General features: G+C 44.1%; 1 protein-coding gene across 6 annotated transcripts in view; it reads right to left on the bottom strand.

Moving 5' to 3' along the window:
- Positions 1-22264, bottom strand: part of PTCH1 (patched 1) — a 70487-nt gene that overhangs the window by 36610 nt on the left and 11613 nt on the right. For all 6 annotated transcript variants that reach the window (XM_004777395.3, XM_045086110.1, XM_004777398.2 and 3 more), the window contains 3 exons: positions 4418-4607; positions 1255-1324; positions 1069-1160 (listed from right to left, as the gene is read on the bottom strand). In XM_004777395.3, coding sequence (XP_004777452.1) covers positions 1069-1160; positions 1255-1324; positions 4418-4607 — 352 coding nt within the window. The remainder of the gene's footprint in view (positions 1-1068; positions 1161-1254; positions 1325-4417; positions 4608-22264) is intronic.

Below are 22264 nucleotides of genomic sequence, written 5' to 3' on the forward strand. Positions count from 1 at the left end.
GGGGGTGGTGGGGCAGTGGCAGGGGGCAGGGGAGAAGAGGGAATCATGATGTCAAATTAGCACTTCCCAGCCTTATAAATGCTTTGTAAATGTCGTCAATCAAAATATTTGATCTCCATTACCTTCAATAATCCCATACTTATGAGTTCTCTCTGACAGCCTGGCAGTGGACCTCGAAAGCCCCCTGCTGCCTCTGCCATCACCACCATCAAGGTCACTTCCCCCCACACTCACTTTTGAATCTGTGCTGTTGACAGACCAGAAAGGCTTTTGGCTGCCTGTTATGTGGTTCAAACCACACTGTAGCTGCTTAACCAGGCTGAAGTCATTATTCAGAATCTCCCAACCAGAAAACACAAAACCCCTTATTTCCCATCTAAAACTGTACACTGAAGGTCAGGGTATGGCCACTGCAAATTGCTTTTGCAGATATGCGTAAGCTAGGACAGAAACAATAACCCAAGCACGAACTCTTGCATAATTAACTGAAAATGTCTACACTGATTAACAATTATTTCTTAAAAGATGCAGAGTATATAATATCCAACTGGTAACCTGTGAGGCATCCCCTACCATGGCCTTCAAAGATAGCGGATTTCCCCCTTCAATGTCATTAATGTGATCCAAAGAAAGGTTAATGTTTTACTCTGCAGGAATCTTGAACTTTAACTCAATATATTAAATTCTGACATGTATGCACTAATACATTCTCTTTCCTTACAAAATAACTTAAACCTATGGCAGTGCCTGGTTAGCAAAACTGCGAACACTTTATTAAAGAGTTAAAAATCATACATACTGAAAGAATTTGCATTTTATTTGCATATAAATAGGTTGGTAAAAGTGAATGAAATTTAATGGTGCCTTCAGAACTTTTTTTTGAAAAGAGGAAAAACATTCTGCTGACGTCCCCTCTCCCCCCACTATTCACTCAAAAAATGCCCCTGGAATTTCAATGTTTTTATTTCTTGTTCAAAACTGAAATAGAATAAATAATGATCCAGTAACATCCGATACATTCTAAAGTTTAGAAATCACAGACATCAGAAAATAAGATCACATACTTACAGTAGGTATGCTGTCCCAGATTGTAACTTTGCCCCTTCCCAGAAGCAGTCCAAAGGTGTAATAATTAAACAAGGGTAAAGATATTCTATTATCTGTCAAAGTTAAAAAGAACAGGCCACATGTTAGGATAACACACACCACTGAGGAATTTTTGAGAATTTCTTGGAAAAAAAAAGGAAACTATACCTGATCCATGTAACCTGTTTCTGTGATAAGTTCTCCGGATTTGTAACACAAGTGTTCCAATTTCCACTGTCTAGTGAAATAGAAAGCAGAGACAAACATTCTTACTGTAATAACCTAAGGAAATCAGTGCAAAGTTGGAACTATAGAACATTTAGAAAGAACTGCAATTTCAATCACTTTTTAGTATCTGTCAAAAGGAGCACAACTTTTGCCAAGTAAAGACTCAACAGGCTTGCTTTAATGAATAGATAATACTCAATTGTATATAACATGTGGGTGTTTATGTAAATGAATGCTACCAAAGTACTTGAAAAGTCTTGTTTTCTTAAGTATCCTCCCAATAATCTTGTTTACACCATTAATCTGCTTTTTCCTACATACATTACAATTTCAGGGAAGATAATTCAGAGTTGAATTATCACAAATTCAAAATAAATGGAGACTAATTAGTAAGGTTTCTAACATATTAACATATATTCAGGTGGGAAAATATTACTGACTTTTTTTTTTTTTTTTACTGGAGTTAATGTCCTTATTAACAGTGTTCAAAATGAATTCTCCTGCTCTTCACCATGAATGCTGTTAACAACACTGCCAGGTGGCCAGATTTCCTACTTTCCAGCTTTTTATTCTTGTTCTATAGGCAGGACATTAAATATACTGTTCCACAATTACCTTACTATCTATCACCTATCTCTTATTCTGTCATCTCTATAAAAATGCTCTGTAAGCCCATGTCTTTCCAAGTGTCTCAGGAAGATAAACTTACCTTGAAAAAAGAGTAAAATTTAAAAGGGTAGGGATGGCAAAACCAGAAGAAAAATACGTTTTTAAGTCTCTCTAAACTGCTCTATTTTGTTGGTCTCCTCTTTTTTTTTTGTATTTGTCACCCAAAGGAACGTTCTGGACTTAGCCCACTTCCCTATGGAACCTTCACATCTATCCTGCAAGGTCCCCAACGAAATGCCACCCCTTCCCACTAGGCTGTTACTGCCCAGTGCTACTGAAAATCACCCCTTCTCTTGAACTCCAGAGCACTGCTGGTCTGATCTGCTTCATACCTGGAGTACCTGGGCTGGGGAGCGCCTGTGGCTGGCTTTGGATGTACCCATCTACACTGATGTCTTCCCTCTTTCTAACCAGACCGTCAGCTCCTGAGTGAAGGGCTCAAGTTTTTCATCCATCCTTCCATCCACCCACCCACCACGGATGCATCTTTGTATATATTCATTCTGAATTCCACACAGCAACAACATAGACTATCTGGCCTGAGGAGGTCCTCAATATCACTTGGTCAGTGAACTCACTTCCTTGAGAAGGGCATGACTGTGCATTAGAGAAACCTCTAGGGGGTCTTGGAGCCAGAAGAAAGCATTTGAAACCTGGCTCTACTGTTTAATAATTATAAGACCTTGGACAAATGCTCTAATTGATCTACTTCCTGGTTTTCTAGCTTAAAAAATGAGAAGGGTTGAACTAGGTGTTCTTTAAAGCTCATTGCAATGCATACAAGTTCTCTGGTTCCATCACACATAAAAAGAGTGTAATTTTATTGTACAGACACCCACATCTTCTCCTTAAGTGTGTAAGTGACAAGTCCCTTCAAGATAGGGTTCCCCCTATGTTAAAAATGGGTCAGCATGCTTGCAGTGGCCCTAGAATGCCCATTTCCACGTTCTTTACCGGGCCTCTCCCTACAAACTTTGCAAAACTGCGTTGGGTAGTTGCTTCCTCTACAGAATGGGAGGGATGTGCTGATAGAGCAGGGTGTGCTCACTAGTCAAGTCTGCCTGACCAAAGTGTCAGAATCTCTCTTTACGTTTTCCCTTTCATCCATTACATGTACCTCATTTTGTTCTCAGAGCCCCCTAAGGAGAGTAGACCACATGTGATCAGTAATTTTCAGATGAGGCAACAAGAACATGTGATTCATGCTGGATGCTAGGGTTTGGTCTCCAGCAACATGGGTCTTAGCCAGTCCAGTTGAGCCCACGGAGAGTGGAGGTTACCACAGCAGGGACAAGTCCAGATTTTCCTTTTATGCTTTCTCTTCATTCTCCCTGGCCACTGAGTATGCCTACAAAGCCACTTACTCACCTCTCCTGTGAAAAACTGTACTATCAACCACTCAGTTAAAAGGTGCTTCAAAGCAGTGCCTGGGTGGCTCAGTTGGTTAGGCATCTGACTCCTGGTTTCGGCTCAAGTCACGATCTCATGTGCCGTGAGATCGAGCCCTGTATCAGGCTCCATGCTCAGTGTGGAGTCTGCTTGGGATTCTGCTTCTCCCTCTCCCTCTGCCTCTACCCCCTCTAGTTCTCTCTCTCTAAAATAAATTAAAAAAAATAAAATCTTAAAACAAAAAAAGTGCTTAAAAGCCTTGGTGAGGGACAGGATAAGGTTAGGTAAATTCCAACTCAGTGGTCCCCTGAAAAGAAGGTTTAGTGACAGTCTTCTCAATAGCTCAGGGAGAAGACCCAGTTCAAATTCATAATCTAGGCAGTTAGTCAATCAATAAAATCCAAGTGCCCACCCTGATCTAAACGCTGGGGTGCAAGGATGGACAAGAGATTTGATCCCTGCCCTGAATAACTCACTGTTTCAATAGAGAAGAAAAAGGACTGTCAGTTTTGATCCAGAAGTCTTTGTATGTTTTTACTATACCCACAGCATTGTTAAATTAGCTATGAAGCTAAAGGATAATATTTTGTGAAGCAGTACATGACTCCTTTCAGTAAGAATTCACCAGAGTGGCTCAACCTGTTGGGCACTTTGTAATACATACCAATTGCCAATAACTGTGGGGAGTACAAAGTAACCAGAGTAAGCTCTTACTTTTTTCCCCCCATTCTTTTAAAGTAGACGAAAGGCAATTCCAACGGTAACTTCTCCGAAAACATCTTAAGCAATGACATGTCTTCAGAATGGGTATATAGCCCCACAAACAACTGCTTGAAGGATCAGATTCATTTTGGGTATATAGGGCCTAGATACTTACTGAAAATACATGAACATGTATTTGATTTATCACTAATCTCTAGAAACAAAAATCAAGATTTTTTTTTAAAGAATCACTTCATTAGAAAACTATCTGAACTAACACTCTAAGCATATTTCCAGGGCAAGGTAACTTACTAAAACCAGCAGCTTCTTTCCACCAGCTTACCTGTTATACATATATACATGGACTCGGCTGGCCTGGAGGGCTGAGTCCAGGTGTTGTCGGAGGGCTTCTGGGGTCAGGACATTAGCACCGTCTTCTTTCGGGGTCTGAATCATGAGTTGAGGATTAAACATAGCCTCTTCTCCAATCTTCTGGCGAGTATAATTTAATTCACGACTTACTCGTCCACCAACTGACAAACATGTACAGGCTTCAATTAGAACAGCAACATCCCCACAAATTCATGTTCTGTTATCTCACTAGAGGTGCAGAATACGTGATAAATGATCTCTGGTTATGAACATGTATGGGAGATGTTTGGGGGTGGGGGTGGGCAACATTCACCATTATTATTATTGGCGGCGTTCATTTCACCAATAAAAAACATTAAAAATATTCACTAAACCCGTGAACAACTGTCCTGCCCATTGCATATGCAAACTTAATGCATACGTGTTTGTGCACCTCCTAACTAATACACCATATGTGTGGAGGGGGAGGGGGAAGGAAAACTTGAGACACCTTTTCCCTGCAGTCCAGACCAAACACCCCTGTTACAATTTCTTTCACTTGTGTAAACAATGTGCCCCTGCAGCCCAGTTCAAGATAAATGGCTTCAATTTACACTCTTCTTCTAAATAATCTAGCAAAAGAAACAAGGAAAGGTGGCAAATGTGTGTTCAGGACAAAACGTGCCAAGAGAAGATAAATAATGTGATTCACATCAGCTGGACTTGAGAGGAACCAAATGTCTCCGCCATGGCCCGGACGGCCAGTCTCTGGGTCCTGGCTCCACCAGACTCACCTGGCAGCATCCTGGAACAGAGGTGCCAGGTTCTGAGTGGCCCGGAAGCAGGCAGCCTGTGTTCCAGAAGCTCCCCTTGTGATTCTGAACCTGCTGCAGAGGCCAGAGCCCCAGCCCCAGGACCAACCGGCTCTCCAGCAGGCCAGCCACAGTGGGGCAAGCCACAGGCCAGGGCGGCAAGGTATGCGGCACATTGTTACTGCAAACTGCTTTTTTGCCTACTTCCTTAGGCCCTGCGTTATATTTTAATTATGGTTTTCGAACAGGCCAAGTTCAGAATGCTGCCACCTGGCTGGGAGGTATGGGGGGGAAGGGAGTTTCACTTCCTAACAGGATAGGTGTGCGGGGATACTGAAGGAGAGTGCTCTTGGAGAGGAGGGTGCTTTGACCCAATAGAGCCACAGGGAAGGGGTTGTTCAGGAAGGGGGCAGGAGGGCAGCAGAGAGAGAATTCTAGAATAGCACCCCCCCTTCTCCCCCTCCCTACACACATACTCCAAGGCCAGCTGCTGAATCTGAACAGTGAGTCTGAATAGTTCCTGAAGTCACTGGTAAGTTGCATGTTTACTCAATAACAGGCCTCAGCAGCAGTGTAGAAAGACCCTTCAACAATCATCCTAAGCTTTCCCACGAGGAGGATTCCTTTTTCTTCAAATTTAGTATTCAAGGACATAAACATTTGGTTTGGGCAAGTAAGTACTGGGAACAACGGGTTGTTTAGCTCTCTTGGCATATTTTATAAACAAGGGGGCAGGCTAAAAAAGCAAATAATGCCCTCATTAGGAAAGCTAGTCCAGATTCACAGACTGGCAGGATCATCTGTGCAGGTCCACGCAGATGGTCAAGGCCACTAAGGACTACTGTGAGGTGAGGCGGAACATACTGTGGGGTGTGTCAAAGAGGAGGAGAACAGGCGGGGAGCCGGCATGGGGGAGGGGGGGCAGAGAGGGGGAAATTACCAATCAGTTACAGAACCTATTAACCCTCCCGGGGCAGAAAACGTTGACAGATGCCCTGGGGAATTGCGAGGACCCTGCCACCATTCTGAAGTTAAAGAAAGACCACATAGGAAAACATAGGAAACTTGCAACAAAGGATAAATTTACAAGAAGTCCCAGGCCTTTTCAGGATGCTCTTCTAAAGCTGCCTGCAGGCAGGGTCTGGCTCCTTCTGGCAGGAATCACAATGCATTATTTCAACCAATTAACTAGTGAACTGAATTAGACTCAATCCACATTCTCTGGAGATAAAAAGACTGTTTGAGGCTAAAAAGCCAATTATTAGTCCAGAGGTCACTTCTGAAAAGCTACAGAGCTCCAAGCCAAGGAGCTCCAAATAGCCTTTTGGGGGGGGGGGGAAAGGCTGAACTTCTTCCCCTTTTTTGGGGCATGACATCAATGCCCCACACCTATAAATCATAAATATTTCCACCAGCTCCTCAAGCATTGGCATAGCATATGATCCCTTGTTCTGCTTGCAAAGTTCTGCTTCCTTTTATCTTTCCTGAACCTTAAGACTTCAGGTAAATTAAAACCATGAGGTACAAACAAAAGAGTAACAGCAAAGTGGGACCACAGACACCCCCCCCCACCACCCTCCTCTTCCCTGCCTAAGAGCAGCAGCCTGACACTATAATGGAAAAAGGTGAAGACCCAAGAGAAGAGCACGGGTGGCTCAGTGGGTTAAGCTGCTGCCTTGGGCTCAGGTCATGATCTTAGGGTCCTGGGATCGAATCCTCAGCAGGGAGCCTGTTTCCCTCTCTCTCTCTGCCTGCCTCTCTATCTACTTGTGATCTCTCTCTGTCGAATAAATAAATAAATAAATAAAGATCACATCAAGGCTCATGCTCCTGGAAAGAACTTTCTACGTGCTTTCAGACCGACCTTACAATCGGTCAATTATTTTATTACAGGGGTGTCAGAAAGGATGCTATTTGCTGTAAGATATAAAATGTACTTCATAGGCTTTATAGGGTCACTTTTTAGATGGTTTAAGACATACATTTTAAATAAATGCAAATATTTTAATAAAGGTGTATGTCATGTTTCTGGAATTGAAAATCTTTTTGTTCGTTCATCTCTGTGTTCTAGGGATAAATTTAGTATTTTGCTAACATGACAACTGGTTTCAACCAAGACCGGACTATCACTGTGGGTAGACAGAGCAGCTAGAGATGAAAGACCCTGAATCTGAAGTGTCTTCAACCACCTAAGCTGTATCCCACTTTTGAGTACTGTTAAATTCAACTTCTTTTGAACTGAATACTACACAGCCATATTTTATTTAATATTTCTTCTTATATTTAACCAAATATGAATGTCTTTGCAAAATTATTCAGTCACTTTAAGAAAGTCTCACTGACATCCACTTTCCTTGACAGAAAGCCATACCACAGTTCATTCACCTGACGAGCAGATGAGGACACCTACTGTGCGCTCAACGGTGGGGTGATGCGGTGGGTGAGGACAGCGTGTTCAGCTCCAAACAGCTCGCTGGCCAGTGAAGCACAGCGCTGACAGACAGACACATGGATAAGCTAACCTCATGGCAGGATAAGTGCCATGGCAGCAATCAAGGTGGTGATGCCACGTGAGTCACTGGGTGGCAGGAAAGGGGAAAGACCACTTCAAATGGAGTGGCCCGGGGAAGATCTAAATAGAAGGAACATTCAGCCTGACTTTGAAGGGCTGGGGGAACAGTGCCTGGGCAGAGGAACCAGCCCCCCTTTTGGCTTGCAACAGGAAGAAAAAGGAGGCCGGTGTGGCTGGAACGCGGTGAGACTATAATTATGTCATTCACTTGGTTGCGCTGGTAGACTTAGCTCCTTCTCGGGTGTACCTGTGTCATAAACTACGCAGCATTCATATGCTCTTACATCAGTATTCACCCAAGGGGCTCTGGAACGAGCTACCAGAAACAGAAACCTCTCTGGAAGGAGTGATTTTACGGACTCACCTGACTTCTGCTACCCTAGCAAAAGCCTAACCTAAATCACAGCTGAGTGACAGCCCAGAGCTGTTCCTAATCTAGCCCATCTTCCCCATCAGGCAGTGGTGTGAAGCTCCACCGCCAGGAAGCCCCACAGAACCCCCTTCAAATGGCTAAAATCCCAGGTGCAGTCTGGGAAATGGTTTCTGACTACTGAGCAGAATGAGCCATAATTCTCAGTATTGATGATGTAGATATGGGTACATACTGAGAGCTAGGAGGTTTATGGAGAATATTTACCCATTTCCCTTTGGGAAAGTTTATTGCTATTTCTTAATTTTTCTGCACGGAGCTAGTACAATTAAAGACTTCCGCATGACAAAGGGGGAAAAATACGAAGGCTACTTGGTAGGGATCTCAATGAAAAACAAGCCCAATGCAAAAATAACATGCCTATTCCTCATATTCTAAAGTCCTCTTATACTCTTTTCCTCCTTCCAAACGCAACAACTTTTAACAATAAAATAACAACCAAACTCTTTGAATGAGATGCGTAAAAAATGTTATCTCAGGATCCCGGGACACAAAATAACCTTTCAAATTTATGTACGTTTTCCATTTGCAAAGCCATTTCACATTTCTTTACCTATTTATAAATATTTTGCATGGTGCTGCTTCCGCACTGAGCTGGGGCAAGCTGGACTGGACAGTCACATGATGAGAACCTGGATCAGAAGGGCTGGGTTCTGAGTCGAAGCTTTGCAACAAATCCTCGACACAGCAGGGCCTCAGTAACCTTCTTTGTGAAATGGGATGAAAATGCTACTACTAACCTCATATTGTGGTGTGGTATTACCAATGTGTGAGAAATGTCCCAAACCCTTAACCAGGAGCTGAGCAGGCATCTATTCATCTGGTCACTTATTCATTTATCACAGGCCACGGAGCATCGCCCTTATTTTACAGAAGAGGAAAAGTCGCTGCAGTGTGGGGGACTTGCCCAAGCTCACCACCACCCCTCCAACAGGAGGTGGAACCAACCCTCAACCCAGCATCCAACTTCCCTGAGAGAACCTTGTGGCTCCTGAGCACTTGTTGAGGACACAACTCTAAGAGAGCCAAATTCCACACACCAGACCATTCCAAGCTCACAGCTAGAGGTTTTGGAATGCTCCAAAGTATTACAAGGGACAAACAACTGGTATTTTTTAATTTGAAGGACAACAACATTGTCTCCCAGAGTGTTTCCTGACACCGAGAAGATAGCTTTTCCAGTAGAGCCCCATGGGTGGCTGCCAACAGGCCCCCATTTTCCTTCTGGTCCCCAAGGGGGGCCTGTCTTAGAGGGGGCAGAGAGGTGAGGGCATACAGAAAGCAAGCCATCTTATGCCTCTTTACCTGGAAATTCTCTAGAAATCTAAGGTTCAAACCAATTCTTTGAAAGAGGTGGGGTAAAAAAGCATCACTTGTGCAAAGAAGTTCTCATTCAAACTCTGCTGATCCTTTCCTCCTGAAATCAAACCATTATGGCTTTCCAAGGTGAAGAAAGGTCAGCTCAGGTGGGAAGCCATTCCACCCAGGGGTCCATACCTCAGGGCCAATGCTATTTCAATCCATGGTCGAAGAAAGATGCTGCCCTCGTGACGCTCTCCCGCCTGGTACCATTCCTCAGCACAGCCTCTGTGTGGAGCTTAATAAACGCCTGTGGCACTCATGCAAAAAGCTTTTAGCAAAAGCTTATTGTGATCCACAGAAAGGTGATCTGAGGGACCATACGAAGTGCTGTTTCCAGTAAATTCCAAGTCCTTTCAGGGAGGCACTGCCCGCCGCCCACTTACCTCGGCACACCAGGCACATGCGCACACCCGGCGTGTCAGAGGAATGAATGAATGAACAGCCTCAATACAGAGCCTTGGGAACAGGCAGTCATCTGTGTAAGATATTAATTCTTCCCAAAGCCTCAAAAAGTCAATCAGTCAAAACAAATGACCCTTTCAGCCTGAAAAGTACCCACTCAGAGTCCAATTAGGAAAATGGGGTCTGTGTATATGCAAGCTGAGCATTTGCATTTGATTAATCCCATGAATTCTCTAACAGCCTCTAGAGAGATTTTTTTTCTTCCCCTTTAGTTACTTCAGGTCCTTCTTTCAATGTTGCGATTAGTTATTGTGAGGGTGAAAAACTACAAATCTCCAAAAGGGTGTAACTGCAAAATTATTAGCACCAGCTCATTTTCTAAATTGAAAAAAATGAAGATTCAGTAATTTGGGCAATTGGCTGAAAACTCCTGAGCTGTGAGTTTTAGTCACTCTTCCAGCCATCTCTTTTATTCATGACTAGCCAACTGCTGCTTAAGCTTCTGGGCTGTTTTTCACCTCGTGGGATTGTGCCCTTGGGTGTTGCCATGGGAAAATGCTAGAATCAGATAGCCCAAAGAGAATTTGCCTTCATGAAGTGAGCCCAGTGAGTGAAAACCACGAAAACAAGACAAGAGCAGGACACATCCCCACACCTCCCCAGGGGCAGCCTAGGGCAGGAGGGGAGGAGGGGAGGGCGGAGGGGGGTGGTAAGGAGGGCGGAACTCAGTAGAAGAGGTAGCAGGCCTGAGCATGCCCCCCCCACCACAAGCCCCCATACCAGCTGTTTGTGGTGCCATCTGTTACCGCCCAGGCTGCTTCTCTGAATGGCTTTCCCTGAAGCTGCCCACTCACCCTGTCGGACACGATCAGGTCAGCCCAGCACTGTACCCACCCCAGACCTGCCGCCTGCCACAGCTCCCCCCACTTGGTATTCTCGCTCTCCAAGGCCACCGGCTCCCAAGAGGACACTGAGTCTATCGGGAGACCCATTCTTCCCCAGTCACTTACTGCTGTGGCAAATGAGGGCTGCGGACAACCCCACCAAAGCCAGGCCACGAGAAGTCGCAGCTGCAGACTCAAGGCTGTTCCTGGCGTCCAGCATGGAGCTGGCGTCCAGAATGGAGCGTCCAGAATGGAGCTCTGCTCTGTCCCTAGCTGTGCGCTTGCCCACTGTGAACTGCCCCAGGCCCTACAGTGATGTCACCTGAATGCTCAAGCCCACAAGCAAGTAGATGCAAACCTAAGTCCTTTCTTTCTGCAGGAGCCGCTAGCCTGGGAGAGGCAGAAGGAGAGCAGCTTAGTCAGAGGCAGTGCCGGCCCAAGAAGCCACGACATTAGTGCTGTGATCAAGTCCTAAATTCTTAGTTAAGGCCTCCTAAAGTCTTCATTAAAAAAAACAAACAACAAAAACCACACAACCCAACCACTACAACAAAAGCCAAGTGCTTGCATGGTGGCGGGGCTCTCTACCCCAGCATTCAGGCCGCTGAGTAACATTAACCCCAGCTCCCTTCTCCTAGCTGCTGCGGGGCTGACATCACCTTTCTGCTCTGGACAGTCTTTTTGCCATTATCCAGCCTGGGCCTCCTCCTGGAGCTGCACAGGGGCGAAAACAATGAGAATCCCCACCTCCACAGGCAGGCCAGGGCCAAGGAACATCACGCCGGCCGCTTTATCTCCCACACCCTCACCCGGAGCTACCCTCGGGGGATTCTGTTGCCATCAGGATTAGCTGGATTAGGGGTTTATGCATAAGGACCCCCTGGGGCTGGGAGGAAGTTTCATCACCAGGTCAGCATGGTGTGAACTCTGTTCTGTCACCACCACCATTCCTTACAGCCACCAACTGAAAAAGGCGACAGGAGAAGCGCTTGGAGTGCAAAATGACAGGAGAAGCGCTTGGAGTGCAAAATGCATGACCTCGGAACAGCCATAAATTCCCCCATCATGCATTTCCAAGGGCGTGGGCCATTCAAGACGGTTCTCCTGTCAAGCAAGAGCCCTACCGAAATGGGTCTGACAGTGGCGGTGAGCGTAGTAGTAGCCGAGCTGCCCCAGAAACACAACACAAAGAAACTTGTAGTCCTTTGCTAAAACCAGTCAAGCAATTTGGGAAAAGAGCTGCGCTGTTGGAACCTTATATCATAGTCCTATCCCATGTTGGGGGGCGGAGGGTCCCATTTATTTGAAGGAAAACAATGGGGGATGGGAGTGGAGGGTGGGTAGTAAGAGATCGGCCTAAGCCAGAGGACCTACTCTTAACTCCTTTTCAAAACTCAGTGACGGAAACTTTGCCTCCCAAGAAATCACTTGGCCCTTTTACCTACCCAAACCCGCATCCTGGCTGTCGCTCATGGGCTCCCTGCACGAAGCAAACACAATTTATAGAGAAAGCAGTGGGATTTCTGCAAGGGTGTGCGAGGGTGTGTGTGTGTGTTTTATAGAACAGTCCCTCTTGCACAGAACTGGGCTGTCCCGTCAAAGCCGTGTCTGTTATATTTCTGTCTTTCCCTTCTGTTTGGCGCATTCACCAACAAGAGAAAAGGAGGTAAGCTTTGGCGGCCCTGACCTGCAGCTGGAACACAATACTTTCGCACAGCCCTGCCGACCCCTGACATAAATTTTACACCGCAGCTGGCATTTACACACTCAGCATTACCATATGTATGGCTGCTCGGTGCTAATTATGCTAATCACCTGTCTAACTCGCTGCTGCGAAAAATGGTTGTATTTAGCACTCCAGTGCCTACCAATGCAGCTTACTGTGTGGCTGAAATGTACATTCAGACGGCCCTGAATGGCAAGATTTTTCCACGTTGCTGGCTACATTCAGGCCTCAGAAAAATTTATTCAAGTCAACTGGTTTCGGTCCGCAACAAAAAAGTTACGAGAAAAAAGTGAGTGTGTTCTTGCCCTAACATTCTGGATCTGCTTGCAAGCAAAATGATAAATCAATTGGTGTGGGAAACAAAAAGGGAGAGAGATTTCTTTTGGGAGCCATGTGAAACTGTAGCCTATTTAAAAAAAAAAAAAAAAAGAAAGAAAAAAGAAAAAAAGAAAAAGAAAAAAAGGGTCATCCTATTCCCCAAATCTCTAGAAAGAGCAGTTAATAGATATTTAGCCCTAATCCCAATTCTCTCAAATTGCAGGCTTTGTTTGCAATTAAGCAAGGTATTAAACATGTGCAATTTTTTTTTCTGGATCATGTGTGGACTAAAATGATGGCATCATATTTATTGTTTTTAAAGTTACTACAACAATGCAAAAAAAGCATGGGGGAAAAATCAGGTAAGAGGAAAGAAATAATTTCTTAGGCAGCAAGCGAAAATTCTTTTGTTATACTTAGAAAACTTCTATTTAAAAAGACACTGTGTCTATTTTGTGAAGTTTTCTAGTTTCTCCCCTAAAGGAGCTAAGGAAATCAGGGAATGGGGGTGGGGAAATGGGAGAATTCAAAACAGAAAAACAAAAGTGCTGGGAGAGAGTCAAGAAGCCTACATTCTCCTTAATCTCAAAAATTCCCATTTTTACCATCACTGTTTCTAAAAGCAATGTTCTCAGAGCCCTCTGAAGTATGGATCTCTAAAATCGGGATAATATTATTGCAGGTTGTTTAAACAATTTCCCAAGTTCAAATTGAAACCCCATTTCCTCCTAACTCACAAAATACCTTCATATTAATGTTTAAAAACCCTCAATTTAGTCAGTTTAAGGACTGCTTAGTACTAGATTATTTGGACATACAGATAATGTGTAGGCAGTCCAATTTCCTCAAATTGACGGCAGCACTATAGAAACATGTCTGACTGGAGGGGCGGCCCAACGCTCTTACCTTCCAAGGATCATCATTAGTAGATGTTTTACTGAAATCTAGACACTGGGAGCCAACTGGAAGGCCATTTCTTTATAACTTATCTTATGATACATCTATATAATATATCTATATAGATATAACATATCTATATAATATATCTGTAATATATCTTGGGCTGGCCCCCCAGCGCTACCACAGGTCTGGACAGCTCTGTGCCCTAGCTTAGGTGTACACACAGAAGGGACACCGACCCAGGAGGTTTTCTCAGATCCAGGAGAGCGTGGTGGGAGAAGCTGCTCCTCCTCTTGCTTCACCCCCTTGCCCTTTAACTCACAGCAGATGAAAAGGGTGACGCTTTTTCCCAGATGCTACTGGGAAAACAACAGCTCAGTTCCTATCAGCCCCTCCCCATCCTGTTCAACATTTTATCAATTTATCTGACCCAGTGAGGCAACATGATCCAAGCCACATCTTGCTCTCTTTGGCATCCCAATTCAAGTGGCTTTTGTTTGCCAGTAAAAAGTATTAATTCCTCTAGGTTTTTGTAGTTCCAAATCTTGACTGTGCCGACAAAAGCCCAAACACCATGACCACTGCCGGCCGCTGTAGAGCCCAGGGCATACCTCTCGGCCCCTCCTGGTCTCTGGCTCTTCTTTAATAGAAGCGGACCACCCTGCCTCATGGCACAGAGCAGTGTTTACATTGCAGTACTTGACTGTGTAATACATCTGGCATTTTTGGGCAGGATTCCTGAGCTAGGGGCCAGAAGCCCTTAAGCAATGATTTAAGGGGAAAAAAATCGTGCACATTGACTTCACAAAGCCCACTTCTAGTTCCTTTTGCTTACTTTTATACACATTTCATCAGTAACTGAAAACTATTCTGGTTGATAAACTGGGGAAACTGATTCTTTTCATTTATCTTAACGACAAGACATCAAGCTTGTGTGGTGGTACTTGCTTCTCACTAGCCTCACCTCACCACACCTCACCAGTGGTACTGTGGGACCCACAAGCTGTGTGGACGATTTGGGCCAACTTACACCTGGGTTTCTAGAAATAAGGTCCTACCTCCACATGATACATCTCTCCAACAACAAAGTTGTCATTCATTCGCAGATACCTGACTGCCCGCCAACAACAGTTTCCCTAACACATAGTTTTTCCAACTATGCTATAAACCCAAATACAACAAAATAGTCATAGTCTTGAAGGGACTGGGGACAGAATGCATCTTTCCCATATCTTTCTCTACAACAGTCAAGGTTTCTCAGTGGCAGCATTCTACTGTTTTGGAAGATGGAATTATTCATGTCAAACCTAGAGATACACACAAGTAGAAAAATAGGTATTACCATATAAAGGAAAAAACAACAACAACCCTAAATCCAGTTTAAGGGAAACAAATCCAATAGGTTTTATCACGAAGGACCCAAATTCAGAGTTTGGGAGTGGAGAACAAGTAAAAAAAGTGCTTATTTCTTGATGACCCTGATGATAGCTGTGTGGTCAAGGAGGGTTCCCACTAAGAAAATCCCAAGGAGTTTCCTCCTTATGTACCGCTGGAAGCGTCTTCATGAGCAAAACCATCTGCTCTCGGACCTCTCATGTGGATGGTCCATCTAATGTGGCAAAGTCAGCCACAATCTGAATAAGGAACTCTGTCCTCTTCGGTGTTCCTTTTGCCTTTGGAGGGAGTTCCATGCAGGGAGAACCTGAAGTATGGTGCCTGGGTTAGAATGTCTCAGTTTACATTTTACTTAGCATCTCAAGGAATGCTAAAGGGCATTTAGCCCTTTATACAGTTCTTCTGTATTTCACACAACACGTTAAACACAGGGGACCAAGACGAATTTCACACTCCATCTGTCGGTGAATTCTAAGGCACCTCAAAAGTCCAAAAAAATGCCATGGCTCTTCAATAGGGGAAGTGCATCTTCTGCTGACAAGACCCCATCAAAGAGTAAGGTCGGGGAACCAACCCGTACTAAGATAAGAACGCCAAGGATGCAAACGGCAGCTTTGCATGTGGTATCTCCCACAGCTGGTTTGAAAGAATACATTTTCTAATTCCCTCCTGTCAGTTTGTGATTAACCAGATTTACTACCATTTCAGATTTCACACTAGTAACTCCAGAGATCCACTGGGAGGAAATGATTAGGGCAGTTTAGGAGTAGGTGAGGGGAAAGAAGGATGGGAGAGGGGAAGGGGAGGGAGGTAGAAGAGCTTCTGGGAGCCAGCGAGGGCAAAGGAAATAGGATTAGGATCACACGGGTCTGGTGATTATTTAGGGGTGTCTTTTTTCAAAATAGTATCAAACTAGCGCTGAGCTAAAATACTATACTTCTGCAAAACAGCCTCTGGTCTCCTGTATAATGCTTTTCAAATATTTCCGTATTTGTTTTCAAAGCTAAAAAGACCTTCAAAATCAAGCCCCCTCCATCTTCCCTACCTCCCACCCCCACAAAATAGACCACTCTTCTGGGTCTAAAACTGGGCAGACAGCTGGCATGAAGCTGGGGTGGGGGGAAGGGCGAATGGTAAACCATGAAAGCAGCCCCTTCCGCTGCACAATTGTGACCACCACCACCCCTCCACCCCCATACACACACACACATACACATCAGGAGAAGAGGGGCAGACAAGTTACAGCTTGGCCTGAGTGGACAGAGCTCTGGGGGTCACGGGGAGGTCAGCTTTGAAGGAGAAATCCCAATGAAATATAAACACAGCATTGTGGAAACCAGACAAATCTCCCATAGCTTGTCCAGCCAGCGTTAATCTCGCCATCAGCTGTGGTGCATAATCCAAACAAATGGATCCGGCGGCTCGTACATCTGGAAGCTGTCATCTTCTGGAGCCTCCAAGCAGCAGTCCATGTATCTGATACAGCCCGTCGCCCAACCTCGCTTCGACACTCCTTCGGCGGGTCAAGAATGGTGGGCAGTAAAGAGTCACGGGAGATCCGGAGGGTCAGGTGGCCTGGGAAGAAGGCACCTGAGGCTATTTGGTATTTTCAAGCAATTATTGTTGGGTGTTGATTTTTCAGTCATTTTTCTCCAAAACCACAACTCCTTGCACCTGCACGTGGGCACCCACTATTGCAATCTGACCCGATAAACATCTTAATTTTTCAAAGTGCACAGGGGACCAAGGAGAAGAAAGGAGCTGCATTTCAGCAGGTCTTTCTATCCCTTGTGAAATGCCCCCAAACGGACAGCCCCAGAGAGCAGAAACTGGGGGATAATTTTGAAAAGGGGAGGTAAAGTTAGAACCCACTGGGCCCATACAAGCTCAAGACCTCAGCCTCTTACCGTGTGCCTTTGGCTCTGCTGCCGAAGGGCATGGGGTGGGGGTGGGGGGGAGGTTTGTGACGGGAGCATCTGGAGGAGACCTAGACCACGGAAGAGCTAATGCACTGCACAGGCTTCCAAACGGAGCTCTTGTTTCAATGTGAACTAAGTCCAGTGGTGTCTTTTCCTGTTTTTTATAAAGTCACGTTCATATTAAACCTTCACCTTACTGTTCTTGAAATACAACAAGGTCTGCCTTCAAAATTAAATTACCCAAAGGAAGAAAATATTAGAATATACAGCTTTTTCTTTCTTCCATGGCTTGCCCTTCTCTCTGTCAACTTGTCATGCTGGATTTTGTTTTTTGTCTTTTTTTTAAATTGGACACTTAATGTAATTCTAAGAAAACAAACTTAAATTATTAGAATAGAAAAAATTAGTTACCATTAGTTACCTAGGCCAGTAAATATAGAGGTGGGGAGGGGGCATTACCTTAAAGAAAATTCTTTTGCACTTATGGCAGTGCCTTTGCTGTCACAAGTCCATCATAATAAAAGCCTTCCCTCTGCACAGCATGAGTCTTCCAATTGGAATCTATTATCGAAACCAGGGCTTCTCAATTGGAGTGATTTTGTACATTCTCTCCCCCCTCAATTTGGCAATGACTAGAAAAATCTTTGGTTGTCACAACTGGGAAGTTGCTACTAGCATCTAGTAGGTAGAGTTCAAGGTTGCTGCTAAACATCCTAAGAGGCATAGGGCAACCCCCATAACAGAATTATCCAGCAAAATGTCCATAGTTAGAAAACTTGCTCTAAACAGAAAGAAAGGATAGTGAAGTTCATGTATTCCTACAACTGCCTGAGTTCAAGAACGCTGAAGGCATCATACTAGCAAGGAACAAACTTGAGAACACTTATAAACATCAAACAGGCATTAAAAACATTTTAAAATTTTTTCTTACAAAAAAAAAAAAAACAAAGTCAAGGGGCGCCTGGGTGGCTCAGTGGGTTAAAGCCTCTGCCTTCAGCTCAGGTCATGATTCCAGGGTCCTGGGATCCAATCGGGCATCGGGCTCTCTGCTCAGCAGGAAACCTGCTTCTTCCCCTCTCTCTCTGCCAGCCTTTCTGCCTACTTGTGATCTCTGTCTGTCAAATAAATAAATAAAATCTTATAAAAAAAAAAAAAAGAAAGTCAAAACTTGTGTCCTCTTCTCTTGCTTGCCCTCCAGAGATGTTAATAACCAAACATAAGGCAATATAGATTCATTTCAAGGCTATTACGGCCCTTTGCAGTAAAAGAAGCCAGGGGCTGGGCAAAGCTTGAGGGGGAAAAAATGCTCAAAGAGATAAATGAACATTCTGTCACTGGAGAGCTGTCACAATGAACTTGTGTCTGAGACAGGGCTGGAGGGTGGGGGTAGATATTAAACGGGACAGGAGGATAAATGTGTTAAGCAAAAAGAAAAAGCCAACCAAGAAAGGGCAAGATTACCAAGTTATTTCCATTCTGTGCCCAGAAGGGTGAAATCCAGGTGAAGCATGCCAGTAGCAGGGAGGGCCCTAGAGGCCAGATACACCAGTACAGAGAATGAAACAGGCAAAGAAGGGCTAAGAGGGAGAGCTAGCAGCCACTCACCCAAATAGCCTGCACACACCAGTGACCTTCCTGCCACGCGGCTTGGCCTTCCAGGCCTCTGGGGTCCCCACCCGTGACCTGAAGTTCCAACCAGAGGCAAGTACTTGGGAGTTCTCCTGGAGGCCACAGCCCAGTCCACTGAGCCTTGCTCCTGGAATGCCCCAGCACCCTCAACTCTCCAACCCCTGGTGCCTGGCTCAGTCCCTCCCTGTCTAGGCTGTCCTAGAAGGTGTTCCTGCCATCCTGAATCCGGTCTGTGTGCCCCCTGCTGGGTGGAAGTCTGAGAGCACAGACTGTGGCCTTTTACCAACACCTCTCTGGAACTGTGTGCAGTGCCTGGCACAGAGCAGACAGAGAGCGTGAGCTGACGGGGTATTTTTGTATTTAAGGAACAATTAGTCTCTCCCTGACCTTGCCGCCACTGGCATGTGTTTCAGTAACTGCAGATGTCCTGTACATCATTCCACAAACTCTTTTCCTGAACCTCATGACTCCAGTCACAAGTGAGCTACATTTGATATTTTTTACTTGCAAATACTATAACCCTCAGACCTGAGCTAGTACCCAATGTATATTGAGTTTCTTAAAAGAAACCGGTTGCTGTTGCAGTGAACGCAGCCATCATTGTATGAACGTTTTGACGACAGAGTCAAAGAATTCTTATCACCAATGTGATAAAAAAATATAAGAGAATCTTCCTTCCTCTAGCTTATATTGGTCTGCACAATGTGCCCAATGTATTCAAACTGCCTTTATAAAGCCACATTTCTCCAGCATGTCGAAGCTGAAAGTCAAATCAATGATACAGCCTATCAAGTGGACCCCCTTAATTTGCTGGGTATACTAAAAAGACATTTATTTTGGCAAATACAAGGACATATGTAGTAAGTCTACATGGATACACAAATAAACACGGTTGAACAACACAGGTTGGAAATGTGCAGGTCCACTTATATGCAGATTTTCTTTAATAAATACAGTATAGTACTGTAAATATATTTTTTCTTCCTCCTGATTTTTGCAATAATGTTTTCTTTTCTTCAACTAACTCTATTCTAAGAATACAGCATTTGATACATGTAACATACAAAATATGTGTTAACTGACTAGTTATGTTATCAGTGAGGCTTCCAGTCAACATAGACTATTAGTATTTAGGGTTTTGGAGAGTCAAAAGATACACATGGATTTTCAACTGTGCACAGGTCGGCACCCCAAACACCCCACACCGTTCAAGATACATGTATTTGTGTAGAGATACATAGATACACACATTTCCAGTTGCCTTTATCTATTTATCTATGTAGTGTGTGTGGCATGTCTTTAAAAGGAAAAAAAAAAAAACCACAGGGTAAATAAACATTTTCCCAAACTGTCCCTCAGCATTCCTCTCTCCTTAAAATTTCCTATGGTTTCTCAGTCTGTTCCTTTTTACCTAGAGAAATAGGCAACCTCTATACATTTGGTTTCTTTAGTGTAGCAAGCACCCTTGTTTATGCTCAGAACATTTATAGTCTCCCTTAAGAAAAAAACATCTAACAAGCTTCTTTGCTGATAGTGATGAAGAATTTATCAGAGATTAAAGCACAATTAACCTGCATTCCAAGTTGCTACTCAGAGAAGGAAATTCCAACTCCTGAAAAAAATGCTTACACTACCTACTGTTGATATGAACACTAACCTCACTCACTACACATCATAAACAAGAACTCTTCACTTGTTACCTCTTCTTTGAATTCAAGTTAAAATTTTAAAATGGGGGGGGGGGCGCCTTGGTGGCTCAGTGGGTTAAAGCCTCTGCCTTCAGCTCCGGTCATGATCCCAGAGTCCTGGGATCAATACAGGGCTCGATCCTGTACCGGGCTCTCTGCTTGGGGGGGGGGGGCGGGGGCGCCTACTTCCTCCTCTCTCTCTGCCTGCCTCTCTGCCTCCTTGTGATTTCTTTCTCTCTGTCAAATAAATAAATAAAATCGTTTAAAAAAATTATAAAATGGTATGATGGCCTCATGTGAAACCCTGGTTGAGTTTACTTGTATTTATGAAACTATTGCTTCTTCTACATGGGAAGAGTCCAGCACCCAGTGAATGAATATGAATGAATGAATGACAAGAGACCAAGTAGACGTCAGTCATTAGAAGGCAAAGTGGACATTTTTGTAAAGTTGAATAATGAATCAGTTATTACAGGTAAACACATCACATATACTATTATGTCATAAAAATAAGGAAAGGAAAAGTGAGTTGGGGGAAATCGGAGGAGGAGATGAACCATGAGAGACTGTGGACTCTGAGAAACAAACGGAGGGTTTTGGGATGGGTGAGCCTGGTGGTGGGTATTAAGGAGGGCCTGGATTGCATGAAGCCCTGGGTGTGGTACATAAACAATGAATCTTGGAACACTGAAAATAAAATAAAATTAAAAATAGAAAATAAAAAAGTAAGTGTAATAATAGATAACTACTTACTGAGTTGTAAGGCATGTGCAAATCGGTAATAAACAGTAATGATAGTTGAGCAGCAAGTAATAGTATTAAGCAAATAACATTTAGTTAAATAACATTTGGTTAAAGAATCCATGAGCCACGCTGAAATTACCAAAACAGAAATGGGAAGAAAAATAACTGAGGCCCAAAGTTGGCAAAATGACACCTGTCTGAGGTGTCACTCCTTCACACTCTCTCACTAAACTAGAGCCCAGGTGAGACTGCCACATCCTTCCAGGACTTGAAACGAATTGTCTCATGCAGAAACACAGTTGCTTCAAGAAATATACAATGCTAAGAAAATAAATCACATTATTTCTCTTTACACTTGGGTCTACTGAAAAAATCTTGCTCAAAACAGCAAAAAATTATCTTCTGTCATCACCACTGATACTAACAAATGTGCTGGTCTGAGTAGTTAGTGTAAAGTGAACAGACAGAGCTGGGAAGCCCCTCAGCTCATCCCTTGCTCTCCCCTAGAATCTACAGTGGCTCCCCGCAGTCTAGCCAATCACATCATTTCCCAACTACAGCGCTATTGTCCTGGGCACACCTGCGTCATAGCATCCTATTCCCACCACAGCAGGAGCCTCCACTCAGCTGGGGCCTGTTGGACTCCCTATCCCAACATCCCTCCCTCCTTCTCTCTCTCCACATCATCCTAATTTACCTCATCACTTCCATGGAAGCTTTTTTTCCCATTTGACTTTCATGGCCCACTTCAACAGTGAGCTCAAGTTTACTGCAAGCCCACTGAACTACAGTATTTCTAATTGCGAGCTTTTGTGCACAAGGAGTGTCTCACAGACTTCAGCGACGCTTACAGTACCTAGCACAGTGCTAGGGAATGATAGGTACTCAGTAAACTTGGTGCTAATGTATCATAGGTGCTCAATAAAACTCTTATCTACCAAAGACACAGAAGTGCTCAACTGAGGTAAATTAACCCACGGATTCAATCCAAGGAATAGTTTGTATAAATTACCAACCTACTTAAGGCAAGGGTGTTTTCTGGTCTTAATTATTTGGAC

Source organism: Mustela putorius, unplaced genomic scaffold, assembly GCF_011764305.1.
Source record: "Mustela putorius furo isolate JIRA1106 unplaced genomic scaffold, ASM1176430v1.1 tig00000876_pilon_pilon_pilon, whole genome shotgun sequence".
In the NCBI taxonomy this organism is placed as follows: domain Eukaryota; kingdom Metazoa; phylum Chordata; class Mammalia; order Carnivora; family Mustelidae; genus Mustela; species Mustela putorius.